The following is a 26,969-nucleotide window of genomic DNA, read 5'->3' on the forward strand; positions in this document are numbered from 1 at the left end:
CCACATCGCCTACCCCTGGGTTAGAACGCTGGACTAGGCCAGTGTTTCCTAAACCTGGGTCTCCAGATGGTTTTTGGACTACAACTGCCATCATCCCTGACCCCTGGTCCTGCTAGTTAGGGATGATGGGAGTTGTAGTCCAAAAAGTTTGGGAAACACTGGACTAGGCCCTTGGAGTCCTCTGTTCAAATCCTGAGAGCCTCAAGTTAGCCATCCCTGTTGCAAATGCAGTGGTACCTCGGGTTACATATGCTTCAGACTCTGCTAACCCAGAAATAGTACCTCAGATTAAGAACTTTGCTTTAGGATGAGAACAGAAATCACATGGAGGTGGTGCGGCGGCAGCAGCAGGAGGCCCCATTAGCTAAAGTGGTGCTTCAGGTTAAGAACAGTTTCAGGTTAAGAACGGACCTCCGGAACGAATTAAGTATGTAACCAGAGGTACCACTGTGTTTCCACCATCTAAACACTGATGTGGATACTGAAAAAGTAGAAGAGATAAAAACAGTCTGAAGCAAACATATTTGCAGAAACAATTTTATTTTCTCCATAAATACAGTACAGGTACACTTTGTCATGAGGTTTACAGTCTAGACATAAAAAATAATAATACACACGTTCCTATACTGGTGCAGGAGAAGAAATATATATATATAGAGAAAGAGGCACCAAGCGAAGACATTCAACATGTTCAGAGCTCTGCAAATTCCCTCCTTCCAACAGACTGGAGACACAAGATGTTGGCATCACCCCTACAACCAGTTCCTGAATCATCTGGTCTAATGGGTCTGTTCCCAGTGGGAAGAAGTTGCAGGAAAGACCCCTGGAGTGTTGCGATCAGGTTGGTGGGAACGCAACACCTGTTGGTTTGCTTTCAGAATCCTAGGATTGGACGTGACCCTAAGGGTCATCTAGTCCAACCCCCCTGCAGCGCATAAGAAAAACTACAAAGCCTTCCTCTATACAATCTACACATAGTCTTCCCCGCTGGTGCCTTCAAGATGTTTAGAACTACTACTGTCCCCACTCCCCACTGGCCATGCAGGCTGGGGAAGATGGGAGATGTGGTGTTCCCAGCTGGGGAAGACTCATCTACAGCATAGCTTCTATTACCCGAGTTTGTGTTAAAACTCTTAGTCTAACGTTTGGTTCAAGCACAAAGGTTATCAGTTTTATATTGTCTTGCCTCTTGTCCAGTACCAATAAATTTTACAGAGGAAAGGAGAAGCAGAAGAAGGAGCGTTGCGCAGCATAACTTCTTCTAAGTAGTGTCAACTTCCAACTTAATTCCACAGCAGGCCAAAAGTTACATGCGAGGAAAACAAATTTTCCTAATTACCAGGCAGATTCCCAAAGTCCCATAATTAGCATAATGAAAAGAGTGGGTGACTAGTGGAAAACTTCACTTGCTTGCACAAAACTCCCAGCTGCTATGAGACTAATTTGCAGCAGCAGCAGAGTTGCAAAAAATAAAAAATCAGCAGATTCAGGATGTCCCCAAATGTGCATAGAGAAATCTCCTCCTACCCAGCCTGGCACAACATTTTAGGGACGAACCTGCAGCCCTCCAGAACTCCTTCTGCTGGCCTGGGGTGAGTACACTCTCAAATAATTATATGGTATAAGATCACTTGCTTTGTCCCTGTTAAAGGGAAATTATCCTGAAGTTCAAAAGGCACCATAGGACACAATGGATTCTTTACTTTTCTTTATGCCATTTTAGATCTTTATCTTCTGAAGATGCTAAGGAGAGGTTGCATGCAACATGCTCTCTCACCTACCAGAGGATGGGAGGCACCTGGATAAAGGAGACTAGACTCACGCTCAGAAGGCACTTCCCTTTGGACACAACTTAACTCACAGTTCACATTTTGTTCAAGGGTTCCTTCTGTTGCCTCTGAATGACACAATCTAGTTACTCCTCCACTTTTGCTCATTTCTCTAATATACGTAACTTTGGGATCTGTGCTGGCAGTTGTTAAAAACATGTACAACAGAAACACATTCATTTTTCAAACTTTTAAATGCATGTTTGAAATCGATCCCTGCAAAGTTTGCTACCTAGTGCTGCAATATTTATGTCAGCTCCCAAGAAACAAAATAATGCAAGTTACAGGTGTGTGTCTATATGTATGGGTATGAAAACCTGAAACCTTAGGTATGAATCTATTATAATTTCTAAATGTGTGCAGAAGATTAATGAGAGTTTTCAGGAAAATGCAAGGTTTTCAACTTACAGGGTTGCTTTACTTTATTTAGAAAAGGACCCCAGTGTAACTATTATCTTGAGTAAGGCACTACATTCTTACATCAGAATATACAATTATTTTAAGAGAAAAAGCTGCTAACTTCTGGAATGAATCGATTATAGTCGAAGAAGGCATGTGGAAGAGGCAAAAATATGGTTTAGGGAAAATTCCCCAGCATGGCCACACAGAAAATCAAGTTTCTGTCTGGTGACACACCCTGCCACTTGCTTAGTTTAGCAGTAACTCCAGTCAAGCCAGCTGAATGGCTGCAGTTTAAACGGAACAGAACAGCAGAACAACATGGAGAAAAGGCTCACAGCTTGTTCACTAAAATCCTGAATGGGATGCATTATTCCTCATCCTGCTGCAAGGGTAGGAAGCCCTTTGACATATATGAAATAAACAGAAAACTCCCCTTACATCTTGGGGCATCTAACAGAAGGACAGGATGATATGAACAATAAGATGTATTTTTTAAAAAACAAAATAACGAGTGCAGGCACATTGTGGAAATCAACTTATTTTTTTCTAGTCCTGGAATGTTCTGTGAAAACGGACACTCTCATAAGGAGGGCAAGGAACGTGAAAAAATGTCGCCCCACCCTTTGGAGTCCCATACGTACAATGGTTCTCAGGGACCCCTGAATATTTGGGACACTTAAACGACACTCAAAAGTGACAGCACCATGTAATCATCTGGCAAAAAGAGAAACCTGGGAAGTAACAGGCTTTGTAAAAAGGCATTATGGACGTCAACGTCTAAATAAGGTCCTTACTTTCCTTACAACACAGGTTGTTGTTTTTAATTTAAAAAAAAAAAATACTGACATTTCAAAAATTTAGTGCATTTAGGAGCTTGGTTTAATTTTTATCCAGATGCTATCAGATCCAGTATTTTTAAAGAAACAGAAAGAAGGTATGGGAAAGAACCTTCTTTAAAAAAAACCCCAGACTTACTTTAATAATTTTGGAACAAAATATAAGTTAACCTGCCCATACCTTTGAGAAAATATATATATATATACAAAACAGCAGAAAGCTCTGGCTTCCTTTACTATGATCTGCTTTAAAAAAAAAAAGGTTTCACAGGGGGAGGGGTACGGAGACACTTCTTGCTAGTCTGCTTCAGCTTTCGATTTCTTCAGATGAGATACTCCACCATTTCCGCATCGTTGAGGTCCTGCCCCAAATTCTGAGCTGGGTTCTTCCTTTCTAGAGTGTTGGAATGGAAAACTGGTGTATCTATAAAGCAAGAGAAGGAAATAAGTTTAAAAGGTGGCGGTGGGTGGGTGACGGTAAGTTTCTAGGGGTGGTAGCCAATTGACAACTATATACTTTTCCAGCTCTTGTTTCCATCTAGCAAAATGCCTTCCATCTAGGGCCGCAATCTTTAAGTGATTTAATTGGTGAGATCAGCTGTTCCCCAACCTTGTGCCCTCCAAGTATTTTAGACGGCAACTCCCATCATCCCCAGCCAGTACGGCCCCTGGGCAGAATGTCACTTCAACTCATTGAAAGCTTTTAAATTATTGTTGTTCATTATTCTTAAGTCCTGGCTCAGCCAAGGGGAAAGTCCTCATTACCTGCTTTGTCCGAAGTGTAGGTCAGATTCATGGCAGGGAGCCTCCCCTGCACAGGAGGCAAAGCAGAGGAGGAAGAGGAGGCGGAGACCTTGCTTTGCTCACTTCCCCGGTCCGTCTGAGTGCTACAGTCTCGGCTGCCGGTCTTGGAGTGCGCAAACAGCAGCGGAGGGGAGGGGAGGATGGGCGAAGGAGTGGAAGGAATGGATTCGGAGCGGCATTCTGTTCCCAGCAGAACACCTGAAGGGGAGAAAAAGGACAAGGCAGTTGCACACCAGATGCATGATGCCAGCTTCGTCTTATATTCTGCTCCTTGGGAGCATCCCACAGTACCCACTCTGTTAAGACAATGTGGAGTTTTTTAATAATAAAAAAGAGCCAAGAGCCTTACTAAAGTATGCGTTCCAGAGGGTCACAACACAAACACACACTTCCAACAGTACAACCTTAGGCAAGTGATTATAATGGAACAGCCAGAAGTACAGAGTGGGAAAAGATGTGCTTGTTTGTTTGTGCTGCTGTGTATGTGTTTCACTGATGGCAGTCATGCTCCTCACTGCCCAAAGCAGGAAGATGTGTCCACCCCACCCCCTGCCGCAGGTGTGTAGTATTTGAGCCTGGTGTCAACATACTGGCACCAGAGAGAGAAAATTCCAGTGATTGTTCAAATACAACGAAAAATCAAGGGGTGGTGGTGGTGGTGACATCGTCATATCAAGACGGCAGTTTGAGTTGACTCTCCGTCACTTCCATGGGGACAATTTCTAAAAATACATGCCCCCGATGTCAAAACTAAATTCTACCTAAGGGCAGGGCCGGTCCTGCAAGGCAGGATTTGATCTCTGGTCAACTGGACTGCTCAGAGCCCATGTATGATTTGTGAAAACACACACACAAACACATGTGTAAATCACCTAAGCTGCCCTTCCAGCTCTTGTCCTCCCTCTTATCTTCCAGAATGGGTGTGCTGCTCAGTGTTGAAGAGTGGGAGAGCAAGCCTGAGCCAGTGTTGGAGATGGACATCAGGGATTTCGCTGGCCTCATGGAAGACAGCTGGTCAGTCTTGCTGGCCTCTTTCCTGGACCGCTGCTGGAGCACCTTAATCATGGCATCCTTCTCAATGATTTGAGCATGGAGGGTCTTGATCCTAGGACAGGGCAAAAGGACAGTCATCAATATATCAGTGATCCTGGGGCTTTTTCTGACTGCATCCCTCTTCCCAAATATTAAGAAAACTGGGCAGAGTTCATGGGTCTGTCAATAGGATGCTTGACAGCCCATGGGCTCTCGCGAAGGAGCTGAGGGATGTCCTGCTACACTCAAGAAGACCCCAGATAATTTGTGCAGGACAGCCTACACCAGGGGTCTGCAACCCGCGGCTCCGGAGCCACATGTGGCTTTTACACCTTTGCCGCGGCTCCGGGGCAGATACTAGCAAGGGGAGGAGGCGCATTGTGCGCCCCGACACTCCCCACTGTGGTGGGCGCTGTACTGGCTGTGACGTCGCATGGGGGCGGTGCGTGTGTTAGTCACGCACCGTCCCGACGTCACCTTCCCGGTTTTGCGGCTCCCAGTTTTTGTTCCTTCGGAAACGGGTCCAAGTGGCTCTTTTTGTCTTAAAGGTTGCAGACCCCTGGCCTACACCAAGCCTGGTGTTGATGGGACTTCAGGTCCAAGAAACCATCAGGAGGGCACCAGGTTGGCAAGACTTTTCTTTAAATAATTTTTACTGTTTTGTAAATATAAAAGGTACAATTTTATCACCACAAACAAGAAAAATCTAACCAACGTGGAAACAGAAATTCAATCCCCCTTCCAAATAACATAAACATTCTTGATCCTGAAATGGTATGTTAACTACTCTCAGTGTCCTTTATTCATCCACAGAGATAAATAACTACAAAGTATCAGTTTATTAATATGTGTATGAAAATTGTAAAAAAACAACAGCCAACCACTTAATTCCTAGGAAAAAGGAATATTAAAACAACAATTGTATGTTAAAGAACTGATTATTAATAAGCCAAAAAGATAAGAGATAAATAAATAGACGAGAGAACAAATAGGAACAGGAATAATCAGATTATCATTTTAAATTAATATAAGCATTCATCAACTAACGCTTAAATTTCACGTGTTACAAATTTATGCACAATGTGAAGGTGGCTGAATTTAATTAACGCTGGTATAAATATAATTGGCAAGATATGTCTGAAGCTCAGTGGGGTTTCTAATCGGGACAAGAGAAAGAAGAGCCAGAGAAACTATAAAGGTTCTTGAAAATGAAGCATTTTTTAATACAAAAAAAAATCACATTCCAAGAGGAGACTTGCTAGGCAGTGTTCAGACATGGTTAAAAGCAATTCAATTTGATGCTGGACACAAAAGATGTTTGCATGGAAGGAGGAACCAAGAAATATCTAGATTTTACACTATTATAGTTGCAACACAGCATTTGTTCCACATTTGTAAGAACTCACACTTTGGAACTCCCTGCCTCTCGACATAAGGCAGGTGCATTTTTGTATTTTTTTCCAGCAGGTGCATTTTTGTATTTTTTTTCCAGCACCTGCTAAAAAGATTTTTGTTTAGGCAAGCCTATCCAGATATGCAGAATGCTGAAATGTGATTTAAACTGGCTTATCATTTATTTTAATTGTGTTTTTTTAATGGTTTGAACACCTGTTTTTAACTGATAATCTTATTGTTTTTTTCTTCTTTTGTAAACTGGTTTGAGATTTGTTTGTTTTTACAATTTAGTATAGAAATGTTATGGGAGGGAGGGGAGTTGGGTATGCGCGCACACGTCAAAGAAGTTATGCTCCTCTTCCATGGACCAAGTTATCCAATCCTGGGAGTGGATGAGCCACCTGGCTAGCCAGAATCTCTTCCTCTGGTGTTGTACTACTAAGCCTGCTTGTGTTAAGTATCATTTCCACAAAAAAGGTTTTCTGCAATCCTATGGATTGTGCAGCATATCAGTTTTGACTCCAAGAAAAAGGGTGTCTGTGTGTGTGTGTGTGTGTGAAGAGAAGAAACGTTTCCTATCCTAATTAATTATGTATTTAAAAACTGATACGAAAGAACAGCACAAGAAAAATGTTCAAGCTGCAGTTTACCTTCCCTCCATGTCTAGGCATCTCCTGTTAGCCATCAGGATCTCCTCCTCTTCCTTCTGGATGCGGGCTTCAAGAGAGGTGTCATAACTGGCATTGGGCGAGTGGCTGATGACAGTGGTGTCCCTGAAAAACAAGCAGGACTAGTAGCTGGGCAGCGTGTTAGCAGGATCCCTACCCAACAGAACCCATTGCAGAGGAGCTCCTGCGTGTAACCAGTGGAGCTGAACCTCATCCAAATGCTAGCCAAACTCCTGTATCGGAAGAATCTCATGTTGCCACACAACGCAAGGTTTCGGTGGCTGAAGGATTGAGTTTTATTGAGAAATTTAGAAATTCTAGCCCTTGTGGTTGTATGAAAAAGCACACAAACTTTTATTAGAAGCCAGGTTCATAATAATGAGATCCTGGAGGTCGACCGCTCTTTTTTTCTTTTTCTTTTTAAATATGTTTTACTAAGAGTATAACAGCGAATTAAAGTAAATAAGAACAAAAGGGGCAAAAAAAAAACTTTAAAAACATTTTTAAAAGCAGTGGAAAACAGCACTTTCTCTAAAGGAGTGGGTAAGCAGCTTCTGCATCCTTTGCTGTCGTCTGAGGCTCAGGTGACATCAGTGGCTTCCATCAGAATATGCTTCGGCTCTTGAAACAGACACACCTTCCTTGCACATCAGTCTACGGAGCCATACTCCATGAATGAAATGAAATGAATAAATAAAAACACTGTGGGGACGTAGGCTCTATAGATACTATTTCCTCTCCCCCGGTTTCTGTACTATCAACTCCACTTCCTACCTCTGGGCAGCAACTGTAGCTGCGGCATCCAATGCAAACTGCCTCATGACGCTTTCTTCCAGGTACTTCTGCTCCCACTTTGTCATGTCTGCTTCCAGGGCAAGAATCCGCTCCTCCTTTTCCCGCAGGAGCTCCATAAGTGCTGTGGCGTTGTATTCAGAGACACTGGCCGGCTGAGAAGTCCCCTGGCGCTGATGATAAAACAAGCCAATAAGCTGCTTAGAATGAAGGCTGCTGCCGTATCAGAAATCCCCACTGAATGCATTTTTTTTTGTTTCAGGATAAATATTCGTTGAAAAGTGCAAACATAATACAAAGAGAAAGAATACAATGAACTGAAAATGTAAGCCAAGAGGGCCTTATTGGTGGCTACTCCTAGACTCTGGAACTCCCTTCCTAGAGAAGGCAGACTGGCTCCCTCCTTGTTGTCTTTCCACTGGCAGGTGAAAACTGTTTTATTCTGACAGTCTCTTGGGGACTGACTGTGCCCAATAGACCTGTCTTTATATTGCTTTAATTCTATTAGAGTTTAATTATTTTTAAACTATCATCTTTCATGTTTTTAGCCTTCTGCATGTTATCAGAGTTGTTTTAATTCATGTAAGCTGGCTTTTCCTGTCTGGGGAAAAGGTGGGATATAAATAAAGATAAAGAAAAACCATGGGACATCATAGCCTGTACAGTGCAGCTCCAGAAGGGATAATAAGGCATTGATTCATACAAATATACCGTTTAGAAGTATTGAAGAAATGCAAATATAAAAGTGTTCTCCACCTGCAAGCTCCGTCATTATGGAAAGTAAAGGTTATTTAAAATCATAGGTGTGTCACACATTTGCCTATGCCAGGGACACTGAGCAACTGTCCCACTGATCACATTATTATTACACTTGCTAACTCTGTGGCTTCCTGGAGAATAAAGTCCGATTCACCTAAGTCAGCCAAATGTTGGATTGCTTGGCAAGTTTGAAGTGTGCTAATTATCAGTTGTGGGACCAAGCCGTCCTGTGGGTCACTTGGACAGAACAGTTTTTATCCCCTAGTAAGAAAAATGCACACATCTCACTGAAAACCACGCAGTGGGACAACCTGACAACTGTTCAGCTGGAAGCTCTGCTTTGACACACACTAAATTCATTACATAACAGAGGCACTTTATGAACAGTGCAGGAAGCAGCACAAGGAAAGGCGCCTGTGATGTGTCTCCTAACAGAAAACAAACGCTCACTCTTGAGTCGCTAACTAGGGCCAGTGGCACAGTGTCTGCTCCACATGCAGAAGGTCCTGGGTTCAATCCCATTTCCAGGTAGGGCTGGGAAAGATTCCCTGCCTGAAATGCTGGAGAGCTGCTGCCAGTCAATGTAAACAATACTGAGCTAGAGGGACGAAGCAGCTGACGTGGTGTTAGGGTTAGGTTCCTGTGTGTGTTCACCTCCTTTCAAAAAAGCAGTCGGTTAAATAAGTTTCACTAGGGCTTTTTAAAAACCAGAAGCCCAGCTCCTCCTCCTCCTATTATTTATACCCTGCCCATTTGGCTGGGTTGCCCCAGCCACTCTAGGTGGCTCCCAGCAGAATATTAAAAACATTATAAAAGATCAAACATTAAAAACTTCCCTAAACAGGGCTGCCTTCAGATGTGCTCTGAAAGTCAGATAGTTGTTTATTTCCTTGACATCTGATAGGAGGGGGGCGTTCCACAGGGCGGGTGCCACTACCGAGAAGGCCCTCTGCCTGGTTCCCTGTAACTTTGCTTCTCGCAGTGAGGGAACTGCCAGAAGGCCCTCGGAGCTGGTGTCTGGGCTGAACGATGGAGGTGGAGACGCTCCTTCAGGTTTACTGGGCCAAGGCCGTTTAGGGCTTTAAAGGGCAGCACCAACACTTTCAATACTAAGTTGGAAGGTGGAGTTCTGCTTAAGATCCTCTTACCTGCTGCATCCGGAGGGATTCGAGTTCCCTCTCCAGCCGTGTCCGCAGTCGGTGTTCCAGCTGTTCGCGCTTCTCGCAGGCTGCCTGCAGCTGAACCAAGGCCTGCTGCATTTTCTCCACCTTCTCAACATAAACCTGCTTCTTCTTCAACTAAAAGGAAAAAAGGGTGTGGGGAGTGTAGGTGGTGAAGCTCCTTCAGCATCCAGAAGCATCACAGCACCTACTAGCTCCAGCAAGCCTTCGTCAAGAGCAGCAACCCAGATTCCCCCTCCCCCCAGTCATCCCAAAAGCACAGCAGGGGGAGGGCAGCAACCACCCTTTTGCTGTCTCCCCCAATCAGGGGAAGGGCTGTAGCGCAGTGGTAAGGCACTGCATGCAGGACATTATAAGAACACAAGGAGAGCCAGCTGGGTCAGGTCAAAGGCCCAGGACTCTGTTCTCACACCCACTGACCAGCTGGAGAGTTTGCAAGGTGGTTTGGACTACAGTTCCCATCATCCCCAGCCAGGACAGTCCTATGTTGGTGGGGTTGGTGATGGGAACACAGCTATCCTATCTGGGGCTGATGAGAATTGCAGTCCAAAACATCATTAATAATGATGATCATCACCACCACCACCACCACCAAGAGGTCCCAGAGCAGATGACAACAATTCAAACAATTTAGTATGGCAGCACCTGCACTTTGGAACTCCCTGCCTATTGACATCAGGAAGGCGCCTTCACAGTGCTTTTTGGCACATGCTAAACATTATTATTCAGATAGGCCTACCCAACTGCTTAGAAACTTGACATTAAAACTTGACAAGTTTTAATCTGTTCTTAGTCTATTGTTATTTTAACTTTCTGAAAATTCTAAATTATGGGTGGTGATTTTTTGTATTGCTAATTTAATTGTTTTATCATTTTTGTAAACTGATGTTCATTGCAGGCACACTTTTAATTGATCAAACCCTTCTTAAACCAACTAAAGTAACTGATTCGAGCCAGCTAAACATCACAGGCCTCTCCAAGAGCAGAAATAATTTTGCTTCAAGGAGATGCCTGCTATGGCTGAAAAGTATTTCATCAGCCAAGTGCTTTGGTCCAGCATTACTTCTCGCTCCTCATTTCAAATCTTTTTATTGATTTTGCATTAATATACATTAAATGGACACGATAATATCCATACAAAGAAAAAATGCTAAAGTCTCCCACTGCCTCCTTTATATTCTATTGCATGATCATCACTCGTGTTTGTTTAGTATCTATTTTTGCCATTTCTACAACAGGGATCTTATGCATCAAATCATTATAGTCTCCGAAACCTGAAGGAGAAAGGACACGCACAAACATAACTTTAACAAAGGGAAAGCAATCAGGAAGTCAGATCTGTACTGATGCAGCCAACGCATTCTGGATACATACGTAATGAATAGCCACCAACTGGCATAGAAAGTTTTCGGTTTCTTTTCCCCCTTCAATAATGCTACATCTCGAGTTATTTTCTCTGCAAGTGCTATTCTCCATACACTCTTATTTCTCTTATACGTTCATTCTCTTGCACGTATGTACTTCCTTATCTTTTGATTAGAGAATAAACCTGTATTCTGAATGGGAGGGTTTTGAGCATTGCTGAGTTGTTGCACAGAACCTTTGAAAACCAGACGTCACGAAGCGCCACCGTGCCTCAACAGCAACTCAAGCCAAACCCATCTGGTCAGTTCTTTCCCACTTTCTGTTTGCTTATTTTAAAATAAGTTATAACCCTCAAAGAGCACCTCTGGAAAATTACTCACAGACCAAAATGGAGTGTTTTTGTTTTTTTAAAACAGTTTAAAAACAACCCAGCAATTTCTGTGGCACTGCATATGCATGGACCCTTGAAACACACACACAGAGACTATAGACAGACATGTTATATCTATGGTGTCCTAGTCATAGAGTGTTGCACTAAGACCTGGGAATCCAGGGTTCAGTTCCCCACAACTAGCTATGAAGCTCGCTGGGTGACGTTGGGGCAAATCACTGCCTTTCAGCCTAACCTACCTCACAGGGTTGTTGTGCAGATTAAATGGGGTAGATTAAATGGGGGAGAGCTGTGTATGCCACCTTGAGCTCCTTGGAGGGAACGTTGGGATAGAAATGCAATAAATGGTGGAAAAGATGAGTAAAATGAATATTCTTGGGTGAGCACATCAACCATATTGCACTTGAGGCGGGGAGTAAAATAATCACACACACACACTGCAAAAACCCCCCAAAGCCTTCACAGAAACTGGAATTTGATCTGGTGATATCCCCCCCACCCAGCACTTCCGAGAGAAGGAATAGCGGACTGACCTTCTCTATCAGTTCCGCTGACAGAAGATAACTATGTGGTGATTGATGATAGTAAGACAGATGGCCTGACTATTAAATCATTTTGGGAGATAAGAGTGATCAAATAGGAGAAACCTCAAATGCTTTGATCAAGGCTGTTCTCTGCTTCCTGCACCTGGGGGCTTGGATGGGTGACAGAATGAGACAGCAAGCTGAGGAGCTGACACCGTGCCCAAACGCCACGTAACAACCCTCTGTGGGTAAGAAAACCCGCATCCTCTCTTTCTTAAATACTTCTGGGACAAGAAAAATGCAAATTACAGAGATTTCTCTGCTGATTAAAATTTACAATCAGAAAACTTGTAACAGCCACTTCCTGTCTCTAAGAACAAAGGGGAAACTGGTGGTGGGAATTAATGGAGGTAAAGTTAATATTAAAGAAAAAACTTAGTTGATATTTACCAATAATAATAATCTGGGAACCCGACTTGGACTTTGGTGGGGGAAAAGAAAAGAATGATTCTGAGAGGCTTTGACTTAAAAGAAATACTGATTAACAGAAAGTGGAGAAGATGGAAGTTATCATGGACTGACTGATTATTTCTTTTAAATGTAATTGGCAAATGGAAAATTGGAAGCCCGTTTTATCTATCTTTAATCTTTTCTTTCTTTCTTTCCTTCTCTCTCTCTCTCTCTGTTTCTTCTTTTTATTTTTTCTTTGGAATCCTATGCTCGGGGCCTTTGTTAAGGTCCAGGGAATTAAGTATTCATGTGGGTGGTGGATGGTTCATGGAGGACCCTGGGTGGGAGGCAGGGAAGTGTTGTCCCTCCTCCCAGGTTGAGTGGCTGGGAGGAGAAAGGAAGGATCCCAGGTGAGAGATGGGAGGGACTGATATGTTGGGGGGGGGGCTGATAATTGCCTTTGGGAGAGGAATCTATATTCTACTTGTTCTGCTTGTAGTTATAGTAGCGGCTATCTTATTGTATTGTGAAAAACTTTAATAAAAATCTTCTTTTTTATTTTAAGGAATTTGATGAAAGAAATGGAATTCATATCTTCCCATATAACAAAGGGGAAAGCTTGGCTACAACAACTGCAGATATCGGAGAAAACCAAAATTTGAAAAGTATACTTTGAAACAAATACTATTAGCAGCTTGGATTTGATCACCACAATAGTTATTCGGCGGAAAGAAAGCAAATTAGAAAACCATGGCCATATTATCCCTGTTGATGCTGATCAAAGAACCTTCCCTTATTTCCAAAAATTCTTTTTGTGCATATTCTGCATAGTGACCCAAAGCACAAGATGTCTTCCCAGCGGGTCAAAAATTCCAAGCAATCATTCAGCCATAACTCTAGAGCTGCCACAGTTTGGGAATGAGTCCCAAGACTCATGTTTGTCTCGTAACAGAGATGAATCCTTCTCCAGCTCCTATTAAAATCTGGGTGAGAGAAGACTTCCAGGGCGCAGACACAGAAAACAACCCCTCTCTTCAAAGGAGATGGGAAGACAACCAAGGCAGCTTTAAAAGGGGATTAGGGCAAATTCATGAAGAAGGAGAGGGCTACCAGCAACAATGGCTGTGCTCTGCCTCTACAGCTGGAGGCAGCAATGCTTCTGAGTATCTGGAATGCTTCTGAGTTGCTGGAAACTGCAGGAGTAGGGAGTGGTCTTGTGCCTGAATCCTGCGTGCTGGTTTCCCGCAGGCAACTGTTTAGGAGAACAGGATGCTGTACTACGTGGGCCACGGGTCTGATCCAGCAGGTTTTTACATTTTTAATGCAGCTGCTCTGAAATCAGATAATCTAGCAGCTGCGACCATCCTCCAACATTTGTACTGAAAACACAATAGCACCAGCATTCCATTGCATGAGGGTTTCTTTCTTTTCTTTTACAGCCTTGGTCACCCTGGTGACCCCAAGATACCCTGGACCACAACAGCCACCAGTCCCTGGCCAGCCCAGTTCCCCCACCTGCACAATGAGCTCATGTAGCCCACCCCATCTACAAGCCCCCCCCCCCGCCCCCCATTGCTACTTTTGGAAGCATGGAAAGAAAAAAACAGAGAAAGGAGGAGAGCACAGTTCCCCATTTTATTCCCCACATACCCAGCTGCGCAAAGACTGAAATCCCGCTGTCTCAGACGCACTGAAGAATAAGCATGCCACCGTCCAATTTTGTTATCTGGGCATCAGGAATGAAGCCACCCCACCCTACTTTATTTCCAAAAGCGAGCTCAGAGGCCCAACTGGACTTGCATAAAAACAACCTTCACAATACTATGCCCAATCATCCTCTTAAAAAGGAGTCTGGAAAAGGTTAAGCAAGCAGAGGAATGTCAAGGGAGCAAGAAAAGTGAAGAAGCAGCGTGCACAACACACACACACACACACACACACACACCCCAATTATCTGCATGTGCCAAGAACACCACTTGGCAAAATCCTTCCTCTTTCGTAAAGCTAGATTGGAAATTATTTACAATTACGGGCTCAGAAATGTGGACTAAGCACACAAAGGATCTGGCCAAACCACCTATAACAGCTTGATAACCAGTCGGTGCTAAAATCATAGGCCTAGTTCTCCTTTTCAGAACTGAAACACCCTTCACACAATGGTGTTTTGGAAAATTACAGTAAAAAAGAAAAGGGCAAGTCTTTTAGTTTCCTTAATAATGCTCAGTGAGTGTTTGAAGAAAGGGGGTCCGGCAGTCAAGCTGGCATCCTTAAGGACATTCCATTCTTACTGCCTTTTAGCAGTGCAGATCCTATAAGTTTAACTGATGCTCATTCATGGAAAAGCATCCACATTAATTTGCAAGAGGAATGAAAAGCACCAACCTGGCCCTTCGCAAGAGCTTTAAGCACAAATGCTGGTTGGGATCTCACTTATTTGAGATGAAAGCAGTGGAGGTTTTCCTTTTAAAAATGTTTTGTTTTTAAGACCAATTTCCAAACTTTCTAAACTCTCCAAGGGACCTTTGCAGATATGACTAAACTGAGAAATACAGCTTTAACTATATTCTTTCATGACTCTCTTGAGATAGATGAAAAAAGCTTTTGTGCTGCCCCCAGGACATTATATGATGGGCATCTGGATAATTTGTATGGATTAATAAGAATCATTTATGCTACTGCGCAACTTGATATGACTTTCTTTGCTTTTCCGTTAAAAGTGAATGTAGATGACAGAATGCAAACACAAAAGTGTGAAACAAGAAACAGACTGAACATGTGACAAGAACCTCCAGCAGCTCCTCTGCGCCGGGGAATGGGGCCTTACCTCTTCTTCCAGTTTCACCACTTTGGCCTGAGCATTGTTCAAAGCCTGGTCGCGAATTTCAATGTGCCTCCTCTGTTCCTCATTAGCAGAGCGAACTCCAGCCAGCTCGATCTCTAGCTTCTCCTTCTCCCTCTGGGTTTCTTTGTCTGTCCGAATAAAAGGGGGGTGGAAGGAAAACTTTTTAAGAAAATGGGCAGAAGGGCAAGGAGAAAGATTGAGTCGTCTTCTGGGAAATCCATTTAAAATCTCTGTTTCTTTTAAAATGCGTATCACTCTTCTTCATTCTACCTTTCCTCCAAGGAGTGCAAGGCAGTTGGCATGGTTCCCCCCCTGACACTTTTATCCCTACTACAACCATGTGACAGGCCGTGACACTGGTGGATCTCAAATTCTAGTAAAAAAACAAATTACGATTCTGCAAGCCTGATGTTTGTCCACCTGTATTTTATATATTAACAGCCTCAAAAATCGTAGGTCTTGCAGCAGATGTCAAATTCAGTGCCTCACCGTGTACAGAAAAGGACAATATACAGCTAGCAGGAGTGATTTCACACACCTAATTTCCAGGAAGATTATCTGACTGCTTTGGTCAAGTCCAGCCTTCGCCCCATTCCTTAGCTACATGAACTACACAGTGGAGTTTGCTACAAATGAGACAGACAACACCCATGCAAACATAGATCCTAACTGTGCAATTCCTTGTTCGTATTAAGGAAAGTCAATTCTGGTGTGCAAAAACAACATTTTGTGCTAGTGATTAAGGATTTGGATGACTTCCACACAATATGCCTAGTGTGATTTGGGTTGGGTAATTGGAGGGAGAGAAGTGAGTCTACCCCCACACAAGGGAATTGTGTAAATTGGACTTCAACTAAGGACTTTGATTTGGCTGAAGCAAGCGTGCGCGCGCGCACACACACACACACACACACACACACGAGATGAATCCCAAATGGAATGGATTCGCTGCTTGCTTTAATCCAACAAGAAGTGTTCTACGAAGAATGAACTATCTGGAACCTCTGCAGTGAGGTGTCCAAACAAGACCCATTTTACGGGTTACTATGTTAAAAAGCAAAACAAAACAAACAGGATAATCCAGGCATGCCTAAGGCATGAGGTGGCGCGGCAGAAATGAAGAATAAATTCACCAAGGGTGCTGCTTTTTGTGGAGCTGCTGTGGTTCTCAGCATTCTACCAGTTGGATGCCAACACTGACTCAGCTGCAGAATACACACCTCTTGAATAAAATACATCCAGCCCTGACAACACAGGAGAAAGCACATTCCAAGCTGCAGCATCATCCCATGCCTAAGGAATTACACCAAGTCATTTTGTTAACAGAACCAGATTTTATCCAGCCAGCAGACAGGCTAAGCAGTGCCAGTCTTGCAGGTGTGGAGAGAATGGAAGCGGAAGATAATCACACACAGAATTTTACACTGTATTCACATTGAGAATTTTACACTGTATTCACATTGAGATTTTAGTGGTAGGGCTCTGTTTATAAATGTTATAAAAGTGAACCTATAGATGTGAAGTATTTTCACACCCTACCGATGGGAAATGGGATGGTGCATCTCATTCAGTTAGCACTGGAATATCCATCAGTAATTAAAAAGATTGCAGGCGCTGGCGTTAAGGAGTATCTGCAGCATTTTCCCCTTTCAAAGCCAATTATGTTTCAGGAGCAAACCAGAGGAAGATGAATGTTGGTGCAAGACAAGCTTTGGGTCTGCTCCAGCAGGAGTCTTCCTAGATTCTTATCCCAACAGGTCCTGGATCTACCTACAATGGCCAGTCAGATGCTTCCAGAAAGTCCACAAACAGAGGCATGAAAGAAAAAGTCCCCCGTCCCCCGGTAGTTACTCCCTTGCAGCTAGCATTCAGTGATCGTCATCATGGCTGGGCTCAGAGGCAGCCTAGCAGCCACTGGCCAGGGAAGAACCATAGCCTGCACCATCAGTTCAATGAGCCAGAAAAGAAATCCCTGCTGGCATCTCCAGGAAGAGCTGGGAGAGTCCTATAATCTCTCACTTTGTTCTGCACTATACAACTATATCCAGTGCAATTTAGGAAAGGTAGCGGTAAGGTGGGGTAGAACCAAGGGGTAGAAAAATAAATGTTCAGGGGAAGTGTGAACGTGTGGAAGTAAAGACCTGTAGTGAGTAAAGGGTGGGAAAGAGAAACTGCTCATTACTATGAGCAGCACTGATTGCGCCTAATTTTTTTTTAAGACACCCCCAGCATCTCACCATCTTATGCAATGCTGAGCCATTCCCAAGCCTACCCACTGTTTGCCCTAGTGATTTCTGAACAGCTGTCACCTTAACCCCACCTTTGCAACAGGCCTCTACCATATTAAAGGAGAAATTCAGACTCACTTTGTGCAAAGAGCTGGCAGATGGTTTTCTTGTTATCCTCAGAGCCTTCCTTCTCCGCAAGCTGCTTGTTGGCTGTTTCCATACGCTCTGCAGAGGAGAGGATAAATACATTTTACAGAATCCGCACAGCTAATTGCAGCTAGCATACTGTACGTTTTTCTAACACCAAACTTCCTCAATCAATCTGGTGCTCCGGCTGGAGCTGATACCAAGTTGCAGTGAGGTGGATAGCAATAAAAGATGACTGGATAAATTCACAGATGGTAAAGCTATCAATGGCTACTGGCCACAATGGAGGCTAGTTCTCATGGCTGAAAAAATAAGTGCAACAGTTTTTTAAGAAGACTCTGTCAGGCAACCAGGGGTGGTGAGGGGGCAGTGGGAGAGGAGGAGAAGTGCAGGGTCACTTTACTGGAGCACCTGAGAAACCAGCTGTTATAAGCAGTTCAAGGGGGAGGAAGGGCTAATATCTCAGCTGCTCATTAGAAGATCTCATCTGGTATCTGAGTTTGCTTATTTTCTCCTCCTTCCCCACTCATTTGCCTTTTCTGCTGTGTCTTTTAGATGGTGTGCCTGAGGACAGTGACAGTCTTTCTTTCTTTCTTTCTTTCTTTCTTTCTTTCTTTCTTTCTTTAAAAAACTGATCTGTAAATCACCCTCCAAGACTTCTTTTCCAGCTGAAGGGTGTAGTTAGAAAAAGCTATAAATAAATAAAAGTTTTAAGCATAGAATTTCTCAAAATAGGCTAGAGAGCTTTTAGGTATGGCAAACTGCCACAATGGCACAATTCAACATCTGTGTCGCTACAACAGAGTCAGAAGACAGAGAATGCTGCACTTGGGTAGAAATCTCCCTTGAGCTGTGAAGCCTATCAGACAACCTGGAGTTCGTCACATGCTCTCAGCAGAACAGAGTGCCTGTGTGGAGTAGGGGTTAGAGTGTCCGACTAGGACCTAGGAGACTGGGGTTCAAATCCCCGCTCAACCATGAAGCTCACTGGATGACTTTGGGCTAGTCATTGCCTCTCAATCTAACCAACCTCACAGGGTTGTCGTGTGGATTAAATGAGCCAGAGAAGAACCATGTATAGCACCTTGAGCTCCTTGTGGGGGAAAGAAGGTGGGATATAAAATGAATGAATGACTGAGTTCTCAGAGACCTCAGAGTTGCCATACAGCAAGTTTCGCAGGCAAGCAGGACACCAATGTTTTCCCAGTCCAAGTTACTACACAGAGCTGTTGTAAGGGGAGGCGTGCTAAGACTTGTAAGCCAATAAAAATTATTTACAAGGGAAATAAATAGTGTGGTATTAGAATAAAAAATCTTTCTATCATGGTACTAATCTTAATTACATACATTAGTTAGTCATTAGCTATCAGTGCTAACACGTAGAGTATTTTAAATGTCTTTTTCATGCCTGTGTGTGCACTCCTGGAACCATATGTTTAGAGAAATGCTGGTAGTCTTAGTGGCCAAGGTGATTTTTATTAGCCTGCACAGTAGCCATGGCTCTAACTGGAACACCTGTACCTGGAAGAAAACGACATTGGCATAATGTGTTCCTGGACTGCAACTCCTATCATCCTCGACTATAGGCTTTGCTGGCAGGGGCTGATGGGAGCTAGAGCCCAGCAACTCCAAACCCAGGGAAGCCTGCTTTAAACTCATGTATAAACAGAAATTTACCTCTGAGGTCTCTATTGAAGTCATGCAGCCTTCGTATCTCTCCTTCCAGCTTGTTCCTCATGGTCTTCTCCAGAGTCTCCCGCTTTGTGGAAGACTTTTCCAGGTTATTGTAGGCTTCTGAAACTTGCTGAATTTCTGTTTCCAGCTGGAGCAAACAAGAAAAGAAAACTATGCATGCATTTTCTATCTATCATCTATCTATCTATCTATCTATCTATCTATCTATCTATCTATCTATCATATCTCTCTCTCTCTCTCTCTCTATCATCTATCATCTATCTATCATCTATCTATCTATCTCTCATCATCTACCTACCTACCTATCCACTATATAACAGTATTTAGCATGAACATATATAGGCTTTGTGGTGGTAGTGGGGGAATGAACGACTAGACCTCATGCAAAAGAAAGCAGATCACAACCATGTTGCAAACAGAACACCTTTCACTCAGTGAGCCACAGGCACATGATACTGTTCTGGTACTGAAGCAAGCAGGTCTGGTCCTGAGAAAATTGGATGGGAGAAGGAGGGCCATAGCTCAATGATCAGAGCATCTGCTTTGCATTCAAAAGGTCCCAGGTTCAAGCCCCAGCATCTCCAGGTAGGACTGGTAGAGACCCCATGTCTGAAATCCTGGAGAGTTGCTGCCAGTTAGTGTGGACAATACTGAGTTAAGTTGACCAATGGATCAGAACAATGGCCCATCTAGTTCAGCATCCTGTTCTCACAGTGGTCAACCAGATGCCTCAAAAGGAAGCCCACAAGCAAGAGCCCTCTCCCCTTCTGTGCTTTCCAGCAACTGGTATTCAGAAGCATTACTGCCTCCAGCTGTGGAGGGCAGAGCATGACACCCTGGCTAGTAGCCATCAATCGCCCTTGCCTCCATCCATTTGTCTAAATCTCTGTTAAAGCCATCCAAGTTGGTGTCCATCACTGCCTCCTGTGGGAGCAAGTTCCATAGTTTAACTCTGTGCTGTGTAGAAGTCTTTTCTTTTATCTGCCTTGAATCTGCCAACATTCAGCTTCACTGGATGCCCACAAGCCATCTAAAAGGGTGTCCCATGGAAGATGGAGCAAGCTTGTTTTCTCCTCCTCCAGAGAGCAGGACCTGAACCAATGGCTTCAAGATTCTGACTAAACATCAGGAAGAACTTTCTAGTGGTAGGAGCTGCTCAATGGTGAAACAGACTCCCTTAGAATGTAGTGGACTCTCCTTCCTTGGAGATTTTTAAGCAGCGGTTGGATAGCCATCTGTCATGGAGGCTTTAGCTGAGATTCTGCATTGCAAGAAGCTTGGACTAGATGACCCCAGGGTCCCTTCCAACTCTACAATTCTATGAAATGAGTCTCCTCCACCTTTCCAAAGAATGCAAAGTTTTGTGGGTCAACGAGAGGTGTTTCAACACCCTCACAAAAGCCACAATTTCTAGGACATGTGCAATAGAAAGCTGCCTTCTTGGTCAACGTGGCTCAAGTGTTATGCACGTTGACCGGAAGTTGTTCTCCAAGGATTCAGGCCAGACTTGCCCAGCCCTCTCTAGAGATGCTGCTGGGGGCTGAAGCCAGGACTCTCTCTGTACAAAGCAGGTCTCAGCCACTGTGCAAGGGTCTTCTGAAGCCATAAGCAAGACAGCAGCAGATGTACGTAAAAGCAAATGTGGTCCAACAGTATACATGCAGGCTAAACCAAGACATAAAAAGGTGCTCCCAGTAGATGCTTGCATACAACAACTGTGGTGTTCTCCGGCTTCAGAAAAGGGCAATCAAAGTGATGAAAGGAATGCCATCACTCCCCTATGAGGAAAGGTGGCAACATTTGGGACTTCTCACTTCAGAGCAAAGGCGAGTAAGAGGCCAAACAATAGGAGTTCATAAAATTATGCATGGCCTGGAGAAAGTGGATAGAGAATCGTTTTCCTCCCTGTCTCATAAAACTAGAACTTGCTGATATCTGATGAAGCTGAATGTTGGAAGAATTTTGGACAGATAAAAGAAAGTACTTCTTCACTCAGTGCATAGTTAAACTGTGGAACTCCCTCCCACGGGAGGCAGTGATGGCTGACAACTTGGATGGCTTAGAAAGAGGAATGGGCAGATTAATGGAGGATAAAGCTATCAAGGGCTACTAGCCATGATGGAGGCTGCGCTTGGCCTCCGCGGTCAGAGGCAACAATGCTGTTGATGGAAACTGCAGGACAGGAGAGGGCTCTTGTGCTCAGGCCTGGCCTGCGGATTCCATACAGGCATCTGGTTGGCCGCTGTGAGAACAGGATGCTGGACTTGGAAGGGCAGCGGTCTGAAGGGCACCTCTTACACTCCTAAGAATGAAATACTAAATGGGGGTGGGATGGAGAGGTTTCACCAGTTCTTACCTTTTGGAGCCTGGCTACTTTCTCATAGCATCCTTCCAGCTCCTGGCGCAAAGCTCTGTTCTCATCAGAGAGGATCTCCACCATCTGCTGGGCCCTGGAGACAATGGCGAAAGGGTCGACAGGCATCTGCTGGTATGGGGAAGGGGTCGGCTGGGGCCTGCTGAGGGCCGAGTAGGAGTCCCCTTGCTGATGCTGATGATGTTGCTGCTGCATTTGCATCTGCATCTGCATCTGCTGCTGCTGCTGGAAATGCTGCTGTGGCTGCCCAACCACAGGCTGGCAGAGCCGGTAAAGCTCTCCCTGGTGGACATGGCTGGGCATAAAGAGCTGCTGGGTCCGTTGCTGGGAGAAAGGGTCTCCTTGGACAGGAGTGTTTGGAGGCTGGGAAGGAGATACCCTGGAGGGAGGCAGCGACTGCAGGAGCGTCATGGAGCCCAAGGAGGTGAGTGAAGACGTTGGGCTGTGGTGGTGAGGAGGCCTCTGCTGCAGCTGGTGCTCTGGGTTTTGCCTGCAAAGACCAACAAACACCAGTGGCTCACTTGGGCTGATCTGGCAAAGAGACAAAGTCATATGAACAGAGATGGGTGTGCGGTCAAGGCCTCTACAGCCTGGCCATATGATGCAGGGGGTGATGGGAGTTGTAGTCCAGCCCGCAGGGGCTGGTGGGAGTTGTAGTCTGGCCTGCAGGGGCTGGTGGGCATTGTAGTCTGACCAAGAACCTGCACTGTGCTACTTCAGATTGCAGGTGATGGTTCTGCCCACGGAATGGTACCCGACCAAAAATGGTTCCTACGTATGAAGAGTTAGCAGGTCAGGTAAAAAGCCTTCAACCCAGAGAACTCATTTTTAATGTGTAAGACTTTGTCCTTTTTTCCTGACATGGAGGAAATGTCAGTCACATGGGCCCTCATGTTTAGTCTGAATTGGTACAGTCAGTTGGTACTGACTGACAACCTCAGTGAGAATTAGATGCTTCTTTGGCCCAGCTACTGTATATCAATCTTCCATCAAATACAAATTAGCCTGAAAGCATAACCATTTCAGAAGCAAATAATTTTTTTTGAGGCTGGTTTAAGAAAATTCCTTCTAGCACACCAAAGGGGAAAAGAAGAGTGATCAATGTGCCCCACTGCAAAAACCTTTGTTCTCATGTTAAGGTTCACTGTCTGAACCTCCCAAAAATTTCTTACCTGCTGCATTCTGCATTTATATTTATTTGTAAAAAATATTTTGCTTGCTGGTCTCCAGATGGAGAATAATAATTTTTTTAAAAATGCAGTGAAAACATCAATACAACTATGTAAAGGAGACAATGAGCATTCCCTCTCCCCAAAGATGTGGCAAACATTAAAAGCTTGTTTACAGTTTCCTTTGAAGAGACACAGCCCTGAATCTACTGGGTGCTGTTCCGTTAGGGAAAGGAAAAAGACATACGTGCTCCCTCAATTGCTACCTGAACTCTCCATACCAGCTGTCCATTACAAGAACCTTAAATTTAAGAATGTAAACCTAAGGGCAAAGACTGCCTTACTACTCATTTTCGTCAGCAGTTCTGGAAGCCCTTTCAGCTAAAGAACAGGGTAGAAATGCTATGTATGTATGTATGTATGTATGAATGTATAGGTCACTGGTTCTGTGATCTGTAGGCCGCCATCAAGGAAGCCCTCTCCACAATGACCACCAGCATACAAAGAAAATAATCTAAGCAAGTTCTTAAAGAATGGGAAGGTCTCATATGGAAGAAGACACACCTTCAGCAATCAATGCTCAGGTTAAAAGCAGAGCCTCACCACCTTGAATTTCACCTGGTAACAAACTGGTTAGCAAGAGCAGCTCACATCAGCCCACGTGTTAGATGCTCTCTGTCACCAATACCAGAAATCACCTGCTAACATATTGTCTGCTTAACACCAGAAAAGCCCTGATAGATCAGGTCAGGGGTGCCAACCATAGGGGGCCCCAGGGGCCTGAGAACCCACAAAAATTTGTTGTGGGTGCTTAGAACCCACATTGCTGGACCCCCGATACATCTTCCGGTGCCTCATGAAGCACCAGAATTCAAGTCTGAGGCCTTGCAAGCCCTTGGAGATGTTAAACAGCATTGGGAACAGAGACCTTGCAAGACAGGATAGCTCAGTTGGTTAGAGCTGACAAGAGTGTGGTGTTAATAAAAGCAAGGTTGCAGGTTTGATCCCTGCATGGGACAGCTACATATTCCTGCACTGCAGGGGGTTGGACTAGATGACCCTCAGGGTCCCTTCCAACTCTATGATTCTAAGAGGGTTTCCATTTTATCTCAGAACAGTCTGTCCTACTGTGGGATTTGAAGCAATGTGTGCTGGTAAATGCCCCCTGGTAAGTTCCTTCTTTTAAAAAATATTTTTTTAAAATCACATGCAAGAGGGTTTGAATCTCACAATAGAGATTCAATGTCTAGAAGAGATGCTACTCAAAGACTGCCTGTCTGTCTAATAAATTTACTTATCTGGACAGACAGTTGTCCAGGCAGGGTGGGATGGGTGGGACTGGGTATGCTAGTCCACAGCAAATAGCAATCTGACATTCTGAGATCATGCATGTCCATTTACACACATCTATGCATGCCAGAGAGATATGACAGACATCTGCCACTCCGAGATGCAAATTCTAAGGAGTTGGAGGAAGGGACTCAGTTTATTGGGAAATAAACATTACAAAAAGATATATTTGAATTTCCCTTAAGAACAAGAAGAGGATTAACAACGGAGGTACCTTTAACAAGGATTATCCCTAACACCACAAGATGCGACTAGAACACATGAAGATGGCCACTATATATGGCAGGACAGGACAGAAGGTAGATTGGGATCTACCAACAGATCTCCAAGCAACAAAAAGCTTTTGTCCCTTATGAAGAAACACTCTGGCAAGACCCAGGAATGGAATATTTCTTGGCGGATAAAAAGAATAACAACGTTAATGACCAAGGTTTGCTTCTCAGCTGAAAGGTCTCCGAAGATGAAACTTTCACGTTAATTGCAAATTGTATCTCATGTTTTTATTTTCCATATCATATAGTATTTTAAATATGTGCATATCTTATATTTTGCATAATCCTGAATTTTAAACAAGGAAATGTTTTAATTAATCTTCAACGTTTCCATTCTTTGTATGCTCTGGGTCTGTGACGGGATAATAAATCACAGAATGATGCAAAGTCAGAAGAGACCACAAGGTCATCCAGACGTACCCTCTACAATGCAAGAATCTAGCTAAAGAATCTCTTAACAAGATGGCCATCCAACCTCTGCTTGAAAGCCTTCAAAGAAGAGGAGCCTACTACTTTCCAAGGTAAGTCCATCCCACTATCAAATAGCTCTGACTGTCAGAAAGTCCTTCCTGATGTTTAGCTGGAATCTCCTTTCTTGTAACTTGAAGCCACTGGTTTGTGTCCTACCCCCTGTAGCAGTAGAAAACAAGCTGGCTCCATCTCCTATGTGACAGCCGTTCAGATAATCGAATATGGCTATCATGTCTTAGAACATCAGTTTTCTCTTCTCCAGGCTAAACAAACCCCACACCCTCAACCATTAATGACTGATCAATTGACAAAAATCCTGCCCAAACCATCTAAAGACTAAGCAGCAGTAGCAGATTCTGTGACCTAGTCATGATTTGTGGGCTAAGCAAATGCCCAAAGGAACCCTGGTCCTTAAATCTATGTTCTGCACCTGCACACACACAAAGCACACACATCACATAAAAGTGCATCAGGTAAAAGCCACTATGTGGAACCTGGTTCAAGTTAGTGGATCACAGGGTTCTAGTCAGAAAAACATAAAGGCTTCCACAAAACCATATAGTGCCTGGCCTGGTCTATGGAAGCTACTCCTCCGACTCCCAAAAAGGGAGGGAGAACGAGACACAGTTTATTGTATTCATTATTGATCTAATTATCTCATTTATAACTCACCTTTCCTCCAAGGAGTTCAAGGTGACATGCATAGTCTTTCTCCTCCCCATTTTATCCTCAGAGCAACCCTGCAAGGTAGGTCCAGCTGACAAGTAGTGACTGGCCCAAGATCACCCAGTAAGCTTCGTGGCCAACTGGTGATTTGAACTCTGGTCTCCCAGGTCCTAGTCCAACACTCCAGCTACCACACCACAACTGGCTCAATTTCTCCTCCAAACAGTAAACGAGGAAGAGGTGGGTGTGGTTTCAGCAAAGAGAAAAGGGTCCGTATTTCCCCTTAAATTTGTCAGGAACCACATTAAGTGTTATATGCAAACTCAACCCTGATGAATTCATAGCCGTGACAGATGGCCTGGGACTGCAGAAAGGAGGCGAAAGGACAGTCTTGCCCTGTCCATTGGCCGAAGGAACAACAACCACTAGCCAGCTGTTTATTAGGCAAGATCGGCGAGAGAAGATCAGCTTGACCTGAACCAAATATAAATACATAATAGCTTAGCAGTTCATTGCTGTCTTGAACAGTTGAACCCTGTCCTACATATTTTGCAAGCTTTGTCTTCTTAGTCTGAAGTCTGATACTTATTATTATTATTATTATTATTATTAATGCTAAGGAGTTGCTTTGCGGGACAGTAACGTTCACATTTGCTGATATTTTGTGAGCACAGTATTATTTCAAAGTACCCTATGCAAAATGAATTACTGGATTCTGTTCGCTTTTAGCTATGTTTTGTGTACATCTTATGGGCACTGAAGTAATGTGACTTCAATCATACGCAGCTAAAGACCGACGGGTTGAAATTCTGCAAGTTAAAGGTGGAGGGCTTCAAAGCTCTTTTTGCACTAGGTTTTCCTGGAGCAAAAATATCCTTTCAGCTCTCAGCTTTGTTTCGGGGGACAAAGCCCTCCTTGTCACACTGGTTCTAGGATGCACTCACAAGATCTCACAGGGCTGCCTTGAGATCCCAGGAGATTTCAAATTAGCAGGGCCCTCTCAGCACAGTCACTCTGGAAAGCTGAGATGCTCATATGGAGGAGGTTTGAGTATACAGTCATACCTTGGAAGCCGAACGGAATATGTTCCGGAAGCCCTTTTGACTTCCAAAACCAAAGCTCAGCTTCCAATTAGCTACAGGAAGCTCCTGCAGCCAATCGGAAGCCGCGTCAGACATTTGGGTTCCAAAAATAGTTTGCAAACTGGGACAGTCACGTCCGGGTTTGCGGCGTTCGAGAGCCAAAACGTTTGAGAACTAAGCTGTTTGAAAACCAAGGTACAACTGTACACATTTTTGTGCACATATTGAACCCCTGGAACCAAACC

The 26,969-nt window shown here is 44.0% G+C and overlaps 1 protein-coding gene across 10 annotated transcripts in view; it reads right to left on the reverse strand.

Annotated features, from left to right (window-relative positions):
- Nucleotides 1-523: 523 nt before the first annotated feature.
- The window catches only part of AMOT (angiomotin), a 69,736-nt gene continuing 43,290 nt past the window's right edge, over nt 524-26,969 (reverse strand). For 5 of the 10 annotated variants that reach the window (XM_083485053.1, XM_083485052.1, XM_083485055.1 and 2 more), the window contains 10 exons: nt 21,697-22,204; nt 19,323-19,467; nt 17,637-17,723; nt 15,253-15,398; nt 9,666-9,815; nt 7,741-7,931; nt 6,949-7,071; nt 4,744-4,976; nt 3,833-4,069; nt 524-3,491 (listed from right to left, as the gene is read on the reverse strand). In XM_083485053.1, coding sequence (XP_083341179.1) covers nt 3,391-3,491; nt 3,833-4,069; nt 4,744-4,976; nt 6,949-7,071; nt 7,741-7,931; nt 9,666-9,815; nt 15,253-15,398; nt 17,637-17,723; nt 19,323-19,467; nt 21,697-22,204 — 1,921 coding nt within the window. In that variant the 3' untranslated portion in view covers nt 524-3,390. Of the gene's footprint in view, nt 3,492-3,832; nt 4,070-4,743; nt 4,977-6,948; nt 7,072-7,740; nt 7,932-9,665; nt 9,816-15,252; nt 15,399-17,636; nt 17,724-19,322; nt 19,468-21,696; nt 22,205-25,648; nt 26,097-26,969 lie in introns of those variants that run through there. The other 5 variants (XR_014521365.1, XR_014521366.1, XR_014521367.1 and 2 more) reach the window with 3 other exon arrangements.

Source organism: Podarcis liolepis, assembly GCF_965112155.1.
Source record: "Podarcis liolepis genome assembly, chromosome: Z".
NCBI lineage: Eukaryota > Metazoa > Chordata > Lepidosauria > Squamata > Lacertidae > Podarcis > Podarcis liolepis.